We start from the raw sequence: 10,852 nt of genomic DNA on the forward strand, positions 1-10,852 counted from the left end.
GTTACACAGACACACCAATTGAGCAACGTTAAACAGCATTCAAAAGACACGTGAAAGCAGTTCAAGTAAATCCCAATACATTACAGTGGGGTTCTAGCATATTCCTTTATTGTAATTATAAATTGGGCAAGGGATACATCTCATAGCAGATCCCACCATTGTTTGGAGCCACTGATTGGTTCTGGATTTGATAAATCATATTACAATATGTTATTTGTTTGTGTGAAATAATTCAATGTATATCTAACCTAAGGAAAGAGGGGGTTTGGGTTTACCAGACTTGAAATTGTACTTTGATGCATGCTGTTTGGTCTGGTTAAAAGAGTGGATGAACCTCCAGAATAAGAGGCTACTTGATTTGGAAAGCCATGAATTAAGGTTTTGGGTATTTATGGTACAATAATGTTAAATTAAATGTTGATTTTAATAATCATTTTATTAGATATGCCATATTAAGAGTTTGGAATAAATATAAAACAAGGTTCTTTATGAAGGTTCTTTACGAAGAAGCTTTTTATTTTAGAAAAAAATGGTGGTGAAGACGGACTGGTGAACGTATATTAAAATATTATCTTTCAACTCTGGAGACCCCACCCTCAAGTCGAAGGAAGAACTAGAATTAGAAGGTCATGTCTGCCATTCGTTTACATATCTGCAAATGAAGGAAAGATTTAAACTAGATAAAAAAACGTTATGGGTTTGATTTTGCTAAAAATGAATTGGAAATTTTTCTATCTGGTAGTGATGATCGTATTATTGCCAAGATCTATAAAATGTTATCAAAATTGAATTTGGAAAGTGAACATGTAACTGTATGAACCAGTGGACAAGGAATTTGGGGTATAATGTGATGCTTGAACAATGGGAGAATACATGGATGAAAGGCTTAAAATTTACATTAAACTATAACTTAAAAGAAAATTTGTACAAGATGATGTATCGCTGGTATTTAACACCAGATAAGTTATCTAGAATGTATAAAAATATTTCAAATGAATGTTGGAAATGTAAATGTAAAAGACTTTTTATCATTTATGGTGGACATGTGATAAAGCAAATAAATACTGGAAGAGGATTCATATTTAATGCAGAAAATTCTTAAAGTGAACATAAAGATTAAACCAGAAACTTTCCTTCTAGGTCTAATGGAAAAAGACTTGGGGGAAAAATTTGGAACTCTGATTTTATATATGGTGACTATTGTGTAGTGGGTTCTTGGCCGCATGGTCAGACAACAGACAAAGGATTCAGCATGGCAGCTCTTTATTGGTAGCAGTACCCAAGTGAACAAAGGAGTTACCTGTGCCCACATATATACTTGGCCAGGTGCACTGACAGCCAATCCCTTATTTGGGTTTTCACGCCGAGCGCATCCCAGCCAATCCAGTTACGGTACAGCGCCACCTGATGGTCACAATGAACTGCTGCTACATTTTATTATCCCCATACATAACACCCCTTCCCCCATAATAGAAAAAAAAACAATAAACAATTTTATAGTCACATGAAAGCTTCTTGGTATTTCTTAGACACCTTGCGTCCTTCCTTACGATCTTACATAGTCCTCTAAATAAGCTGGTGGCCTATGAGTCCTGGTTGACCTTCTCAGGGTTTGCTCCCCACCCTGGACAGTAGCATCATGTGTTGAGTCCTGGCTCTGGGGCCTTGCAACCCCTTGCTGTTCCAGCCTGTCAAAACCCCCAGGCAACAGTATAGAGACTGGCAGGTCTTCTTCCTCTCCTGAACCCCAAGTTTGTGGTTGGGAGGATTGGTCTCCCTGTGAACCCTCAGGAACCCGTTTCCTGATTTGGACGATGAGTCTCCTGACCTGGCGACCCCCCCTCCACCTCCATACCTAACAGGGACGGCAGCAAGACTGCTCTATGCACAAAAATGGAAGGATGTTTCGATTTGCCCCATGGACAAATGTTTACAAAAACTGATAGAATTAACAGAGATGGCTAAATTGATTGTTTTGATAAAAGAAAAGAATATAAGTACTTTCTTTTCTACTTGAAACCACTTTTGGACTTTGGACTTGAGGTGGAAAAAAATGATATCATGATTTTGGGTTTCATTGATTAGACTGATTTGTTGATATAGAAATGGCTAGTTCATACTACTATAAAGATGTAAAAATTTGAGATTCAATCTTAATGTCTTATTTTACTGCAACAGAGCGAATCGGAAGTCAATGCCTTTTGTTTCTTTCCCTCCCCTCCTCCACTTTTTCGTTTTCCGTTTCCCTATTGTTGTTTATTATTTGCTTTTGTTTTTTTCATATTTTATGTTATAAATGAATAAAATCATAAAACTAAAAAAGTACTTATTGATGAGGCAGGGGATCCCATTTGTAAGATGGGATTCTTGCCCCATCAATAAATATGTGTGTTTACTGCAGAAAACGAAAAAAAATGTATATCTGACCTTTTCACTGACTTGCTGCAAACCACAGTAGAGTTGGTGTTTTCCTTCAAGTTACCACAGGTTGTTAATCCTCCTTCGCCTGTGTAGCAGATTAAAGGGGATTTTAATTTGGTGAGGCCTAGTGGCTAGTTGTAAATGTTGCTGGTTAGCTGGGGAGCTTTTAAATATTTTGAAATCACAATGATTGTCTCAATGAGAACTAGACAACCTATGATCCATTAGGTAATTGTTTCAAAAATAGTTCCTAAAAATATTACCTAAAAGGAGAAATAAAATGACCGAGGGCAAAAACAAAAAAAAAACAGTGGGAGTGGGAACAACCCCTGACTTCCTGCCACCTTGACTGCAGCTAACTACCTTCCAACAGCCAATGGTGTGACCAGTCACCCAGCCTCTGGAGGGCTAGGGCTGGACCAGTCTGCCTGATCTCCAGCAGTGGAAGGAGGTGCTGGTCTACTCAGCCTCTGGAGGAAGGATAGGATAGGATAGGGTAGGGTAGGGTAGGGTAGGGTAGGGTAGGGTAGGGTAGGGCAGGGCAGGGCAGGGCAAGGCAGAGCAGAGCAGAGCACAGCAGAGTAGAATGAATAGAATAGAAGAATAGAATAGAATAGAATAGAATAGAATAGAATAGAATAGAATAGAATAGAATAGAATAGAATAGAATAGAATAGAATAGAATAGAATAGAATAGAATAGAATAGAATTTCAGACAAATGGTGGTCCAGTCTCTTTTTGAAAGCCTCCAGTGGTAGAGCACCCACAACTTCTGAAGGCAAGGTATTCCATTGTGTGGTTGCTCTTACCATTAGGAAATTTCTCCTTAGTTCTAGGTTGCTTCTCTCCTTGGTTACTTTCCATCCATTGTTTCTCATCTTGCCTTTTGGTGTTTTGGAAAATAGTTTGACTCCTTTGTCTTTGTAAAAGGTAAAGGTAAAGGTTCCCCCGCGCATGTGTGCTAGTCGTTTCCAACTCTAGGGGCCGGTGCTCATCTCCATTTCAAAGCCGAAGAGCCAGCGCTTGTCCGAAGACATCTCCCTGGTCATGTGGCCGGCATGACTAGACACCAAAGGCACACAGAATGCTGTTACCTTCCCACTGTAGTGGTCCCTATTTTTCTACTTGCATTTTTACGTGCTTTCAAACTGCTAGGTTGGCAGAAGCTGGGACGAGTAACAGGCGCTCACTCTGTTATGCGGCACTCAGGATTCGACCGCCAAACTGCTGACCTTCTGATCGACAAGCTCAGTATCCTTACACACTGAGCCACTGCGCCCCTTTTTTGTCTTTGTAGGAGCCCTCAGATATTGGAACACTGCTATCATGTCTCCCCTAGTCCTTTTTTCCCCATTAGATTAGTCATACCTGATTGCTGTAACCATTTTACAGTTCCTGTAACGCAATTCCTGTAAAGAAAGCAGGCAGCCTGGCAGCACTGAGGTCACTACAAATTAGCCAAATTTCAATCCTATAGGAGTCATGGGTCTTGGATTTTGGATGTCTTCTGTAAGATAGCCCATTTGAAGTACCTAGGCTCAAACATTGCTGCCCCTTGAAGCGCTGTTTCAATCAGTTAAAGGTTGCAGACCCAAGAGTTTTAGTAGCATATTATATTTAGTAGGATATTAAGTTTAGTTTTTCCCAGAGATTGTGTCGTCATCCTTCTAGCAGTAAGTCATTTGCAGTCTGCCTGGTTTCCTAGGGCTTAATTAAATTAAAATAAAGATCTGATGAGAAAATTCCTCCCATGGGAGGAACAGAGAAATTAAGCTTGTATCCAAAGTAAAAAGAATTGCATCCAGTACCCTGTACCATTTCATAACAAATATACCATCAAATAACTTGTAACAGGGCATGGAGTTGCTTTTACATAAACATTGGCATGGAGCTACTTCTCTGTATGGCCAAACCTAAACAAATATTGACCACTTCCAAGTTTTTGATGCTATGGAGGTATCTAAAATACACATGGAGATGAATAAGATCAACTGTGCTTCCTTTTTCTTTCTCCAAGCAAAAGTCTAACCAGTCTCCTCGACCATCTACTATCAGAATATGAGTCTCCTGTGAAAGAACCCCACATCTGATAATTGAATCACACAAGGTTTGGTTACTACTATGTTTTAGTCAAACTCCTTGTCCAGGATATAATATAGAAAATGATTTGACCTATAATAATAATAACAACACAAAACATTCTTTCAAGTAACTGATCTTGAATAGATAATTCACTCGTGTTTTTTTAAAGAAAAACAACTCTCTGCTCTGTATTTTTTTCACAAAATGTTTAATTCAATCTACAGCTTTGCAGTTTTCTATTTCCTCATTGCATTTCCCCCCTGCCCCCGTGGGCTTCTAATGCCATTAGCTGCCTTTTACAGCAGTCAACAGCTACAGACAGAATTTTAAGTATATAGCATAACTGTTGGGGATCTATTGGGCAATTATGTGACCTTAGAAATAGCCCTCATTTTTCAAGACAGTACAGCAACAGGCCTGGTCTGGTCTTGAGCCCAGTTTTCATGTTCTTTTTGCAGTTATTATTTTGTATGGCTCCTTTGAAAAATAGCAATAATGTCATGCTTCCCTTGTTTGGATATAACCAAAGACTTGTTCTATTATTACCCATAACAAGGAGCCAAATCTACAACTGAGGGAATTCAGCCTAGTTTCCAAAATTCTGAGCCCCCCACTCACACACAGCCACTACTTTTGAACCCATTGTTCATATGCAGTTGTTACTGCACTAGATTAAACCTACAACGAGAATGATTCTTGTTCTGTGGGCATTTCCTACATGGAAATCTTTGACTTGTCCATATATATAGTCTGAGTAGCTGGACAAAAGTATATATCACTTTTAATAAAAGAGTTCCCCTTTCTTTTCTTTTTCCCATGGATTAAGATTCTCCTTGGACTGATCTCATTGTGGCTCCTCCAATTAGTCTTTAAGGGTAATATAGCAGAGTTTTGCTATTAACTTTTTTCAGGATGATGTTTTTCAGCTTCCCAGTCTAATCAACAGAGAGCCAATATGGTGTAGCAGTTAAGGCATCATGCTACAACCAGGGGACTATTGAGTTCTAGTTCTACCTTAGGCACAAAAGTCAGCTAGATGACTTTGGACCAGTTAATTTCTCTCAGGCCTAGGAAGGTGACGATGGCAAACCACTTATGTAAAACCTTGTCAGGAAAACTGCAGGAATTAGCCCAGCCAGTTGCCAGGAGTGGAAAAAAATCTAGTCAATAACCCTGGTATTCCCAGATGGTCACTCTTCCAATAATAACCAAGGCTGACTTTACTTCACTTTCAGAATCATCCAAGCCTGGCAGATTGTGTGATCTACTAATAGCTTGTTCTTCATTGATCCAACTCTTAGATCACAATGTCTTAAAATCTGAAGGCAGAAATACTGTAGAAAAATGCCTATTATTTCCTGGACTTTCCTAACCTGGTAGGCTTCAGTGTATTGGGATGTTAAATCTCAGAAATCCCTAACTATAGGCATTCCAGAATTTTAGTTTAACTGCAATCAATTGGCACTAGGATGAGTGGGTTATTTCAGATCATGTGCAAATAAAATGGCCTTGTGCTATCATTTCACGTGCAATGAAATACCGTGTATCAGATTAATTTAATTACAAGATTGTCAAGGATAATCTGGACATATTGCAAGGTTCCTGAAGGAACTCAAGAATTTGCAACATGTAACAGACATAGGAATAGTAATTAAGATGCTGAAGGGAACAAAGGAAATTTCAGTTAAAATTTACACAGAGATAGTACTAACTGGATGAGAATAAGCCAGTCATAAACACTTGGCTCAACCTACGTCTCAGGAATAAAATGAAAAGAAACTTTCATGAGACCACTGAGTTCCCAGAGAAATAATGGGATATAAATGTAATATTATATAAGCCAATGTTTACTATTTCAATGGAGTTTTTGATTAAGCATGTTCACATGTTTTCTATGCCTAAGTACAAACGCTCTGAATTGTTATGAAAGGAGGCAAAAAATAAATGAAATATGTATGCTCAAGAGTTCAGATATAGCTTCATATATCAGTCTGCTCTCAATTTAAACTACAAAAGGCTAGGGGAAAATTCTCTAACTTAATCTATGAACAATGGGGAAAAGTAGCCTTGGAGTATCATGTAATTCACATTTTTAGATGATTTCAAGAAAAGTTTACACAGGCATCAATCATGTCTCCTGTAGTTAATGAACATTATGTTCAGAACAGAGAGAGGCATTTTGCTAACAAATCCTGCTCCAGGAAGGAAGAATTTCATTTTCCAGTGGGAATGAGTTATTAGTCAGCTATAAAAAATATTTGGGCACCATGGAGCTTATTTTTTTAACTAACTTCTTGAAATCACTGTTAATGCCTCTGATTTCTATATTTTATTACTCTTTAACTTCATGGGCTCAAGTAAGAGTAAGAGACAGCTGTTGTGTCCTTCACTGTTTGTGCAAAAACTGTTTGAATTGATACTGACTTCTTCAGCACTGGCAACGTGCAATGTAAGTGTACTAATTGCTGTTGCCCTAACTTTTGGCCTGGCTTTATTTCCCCATTCAGACCCATGGTGCATATGAATTCCTTTCTTGAGATTATACACCATGAGTTCACTTAAAACAGATTTTGACTCCATTAAATTTATGCTAGTTGTTAAGCTGCAAGACTTCCTTTATAATTTGCAGTCACCCACACTTTGTTTTTGAGTCCATTCTCTGCATTTTCTTCAGATATTAACTTGAGTTCAGGAGAAACTGATTCCTCAAGTTTGTAATAAAAACCATTTGTGTGCAGTTCTGATTGCGTAGAATGAGTGACTTCATAAAATCATTTTATCTCTCCTCAGACATGGTCTGTTTTAGAAAAATAAAGCTGAATGCCATGCCTGAAATTCAGCAAAGGAGAAACACAATAATGATTTGCCTGCATCAAAGAGCACTAGCCATTTGTTTTCCAAACATGATTTTCTACTCCATGAATCAATGCACAACAGGCATGGCAAACTGCCAGCCCGCAGGCTGGGTGCATCACAATGAAACCGTGCCCTGCCCATTGCCGGCAATGGGGAAAAAGTCACGATACATCGTGCGACGTCATGTGATGTCGTGAGTTTGACATGCCTGCATCATGACATCCAAGAACTTGGATAAGACTGCAGTCTAAATAAACTTTTTTTAGGGCTGAAGAAGTCAGGTTAGTATTGTATTTCTATTCTTTTCTTTTCTAAACCAGAAAATTTAAGGAGTTATAAAATATTTGACAGTCCTCTGTGCATGTGTGCATGTGTGTGTTATAGAAAAACTGTTTATAAGTGTACACATTGAAAGGATGGTCGAGTAACTCAACTCAAGCCTTGCTACTTCCAATTCTGAAGAAACCTTGAACCTTAAAGTATAACAGGTTGTGTTTGCCCATTTACTTCCCACACAATCAGTACAAAGCTTTTACTTAAAAGGTGTTTCCTGTGAAAAGGTTTTAGTATTGACAACTGTTTCAAATAAACTTTGTGTGCCTTTTAACAGATTATTTCTGTGGCAATATTTGATCAAGGATATTTACTCTTACAGAACACATTCACAATGTTTGTTATCAACACAACCACATACAGTAAAAGTTAAAGTTATTTTAACCCAATCAAAACAGGAAAAGTAGTAGTAAGAGCATGAGAATCATTTCAGATTTCAAATGAAAGGCATTTGGTCCATCCTATTTCTTATGGTGATTTTACATTTTTTCATTCTTTCACTACCAGGTCCCATACAAACACTGATTGGAAACATGCTGCATTTTGAATCCTTTTGAATGAAGTTCTGGACTTGCAGCTAGGAGAACTGAAACCATTTTTTTCTATATTGCTGTAGACTGGGGGGGTCTTCAAACGTGGCAACTTTAAGACTTGTAGACTTCAACTCCCAGAATTCCTCAGCCAGCCCTGGGAGTTCTGGGATTTGAAGTCCACAAGTCTTAAAGTTGCCAAGATTGAACACCCCTGCTGTAGACTAATGTCATATTTCTTGCAAAACATGTGATTTGTGAGCGTAGAACCAGATGTCTGGAGTTCAGAAAATATAAATATGCAAATATCAATGTCAATAAAATATCAGCAGTTGTAAAAAGTGCCATTTTACCCTTTTTAAAAAGGCCTTTTTGTGCAAATACGTTTCTGAATAAATGCTATAGAATATATACTGAGTATTATAACCATATTTGAGATTAACAGTAATTAAAAGGTCATTGTTTTTCAACTGTACATTGTAATACATTACATAGGATTATTTTTGCAAAATAGAACACATATTATTTCAGCCCTCATCATGCCTAGAGATTCATTCATTATGTGACGTATTTTTTAAAAAAATCTTCTCTTTCTTTCTCTCTCTTTTTCTTCTTTTTAATATTTTCTTCCTGTAAATCAAAACTGGGATATTTTAATATGGACTAGGAATCACTAATAAATAGCTGCTCTGTGTTAAGATATTTATATAGCAGCAGTTTTTAAAAGTGCAATGTGCTTCCAACACGCTGAAACGCATCCCCATAAATTCATTGTACATTTGCAATACAAAGGTCAACAGGCTCCAATCCAATGAATGGAAAGAAAAATCTGGCACTAAGAAAGTACATACTTTGGGGGAGGAAGGCATTCCATTAAGCTGCAACAACTGAAGAGGAAAATAGTTATTGAAAAATCCAGAATCTCCAGATAAAATACCCAGACTGCTCTGAAGCAGTCATCTCTTTAAAAACAGCAAGTACCAATTCCGCCACTAGTTGGTCTCTGGATAGAGCATCTCCTTGAGGACTATCACACAAGCAGGGGAAGAACGGTGCCCGTCCAGTGAGTGACTGGAATGCTGCTGGAAATCAGCTTTCAGCATTTGCTTGCAGAACATTTCCCGCAGCCCCTGCCGGAATTTGGGGTCCCAAACACTGTAGATAGCCACATTCCAACAACTGTTGGAAGCAAGGATCCAGAAAGCATAGAAGGAGAATTGGCACCATTCATAGCCTACCACAGTGCCCACAACAAATACAGCAATGGGAGCAAAAGACACAGAGAATGCAAAGGTCAGGATGCCGATGGTCCTGGCAGCAGTGACATCTGAGTAAGAGAGCCTGTGGGTTCCCTGTGGCTCTTCCCTCAGTTGCTTCCTCATTTTGTGGTACTGCTGAAGGGTGGCAAAGGTGATGGTGTTGACAACAAAAGTGCCACCTAAGAGGGTGAAGTCAAATATTGGGTACAGGAGCATGACGTTCCAATTGGACTCTGGCAACTTGCCTGGTGAAAAGCCATAGATACACATCTTACTGCAGGAATTGTACTCAAAGGTGATATTTGGAACTGAGAGCAGAGGTATCACCGCCAAGGAGAAACTCAGTATCCAAGATCCAAGAATGAGCCAAGTGATCCTGCGCTTGGTAATCACAGCTTTCCTGTGCAAGGGCTTCAGCACGGTGATGGTCCTCTCCACCGAAAGCAGAAATATGGTGCTGATTGAGACAAAAGTGCACCCTGCAAAGATAGGGCCAGTGATCAAACAGACTGACCAGCCAGCTGGACTCCGTTCTTGCTCCATCTCATAGGCCAACGTGTTCATCTCCTGATAAACTGAGTAAGGTACTACAATGAGCCCCACAGCCAAATCAGCAAGGGCCAAAGAGGCTTTTAGGTAGCTTTGGGGTGTCCGGAATTGCTTTACACGGAAGAAAACCAGGAGACTCACCAGATTTCCAAGCGTGATGCCAATGATCAAGAGGACCATGAAGAGCAGCTGGCAGACCACTCCAGCAAAGGCCAGTCTGCAGTCTGTACTATTGGTACTCCTGCTGCTGCTGCTGCTGCTGTTTCCCAACATTGATCAGGCTCTCTTCCCTTCACAGGACAAAACAGAAAGAAGCCAGCTAGGGAGCTCCACCTTCAAAGTGCCATGGAAGAGGCTCTACAGGCCAACAGTTTTCCAGGATGCTTTGCTCAGAAATGACCAATTCATAGGAAACACCATGCCAACAAACTGAAGTTCAGTCATTGACGTTCAGATCAGCTGGTAGCACCTGAGCCAAATTCAAACAGGAAGGGCTCCGAAATAACAAGTCTTCTCCATATGTTAAGAGGGAACAAAAATCAGAGAAGCAACATCTTTAGGAAGGAAAGTGATCTGTGGCAAGCTTGGGTCAATATTCCAAGAGTAAGTCGACATTTTCAATCACTGTGTGTGATCCTCAAAGAATATCCTATTAGCCCTTCATTTTCTCTCCTCCTCTCTAATGCAGATAGTGATTTGATATACTCCTACAAATGTTGGTGAATATTCTTGAAGCATTTTGATGCCATTTGCTCCTGAATGCAATGGAATATCCAGGCTCCTCCACGCCCTCTTTTCAGAGCCTATGATTACCCAACTGCA

General features: G+C 39.2%; 1 protein-coding gene across 1 annotated transcript; it reads right to left on the reverse strand.

Moving 5' to 3' along the window:
* Nucleotides 1–9,214: 9,214 nt before the first annotated feature.
* On the reverse strand, nt 9,215–10,439 carry LOC308666493 (trace amine-associated receptor 8b-like; the record flags this gene model as incomplete). Its single annotated transcript, XM_081325360.1, has 1 exon — nt 9,215–10,439. Exon 1 carries the CDS (start codon nt 10,301–10,303, stop codon nt 9,215–9,217), a length of 1,089 nt encoding a protein of 362 aa, XP_081181486.1. The 5' UTR covers nt 10,304–10,439.
* Nucleotides 10,440–10,852: the final 413 nt, after the last annotated feature.

The sequence above is a fragment of the Vipera berus genome, assembly GCF_964194415.1.
Source record: "Vipera berus genome assembly, chromosome: 3".
Lineage (NCBI taxonomy): Eukaryota > Metazoa > Chordata > Lepidosauria > Squamata > Viperidae > Vipera > Vipera berus.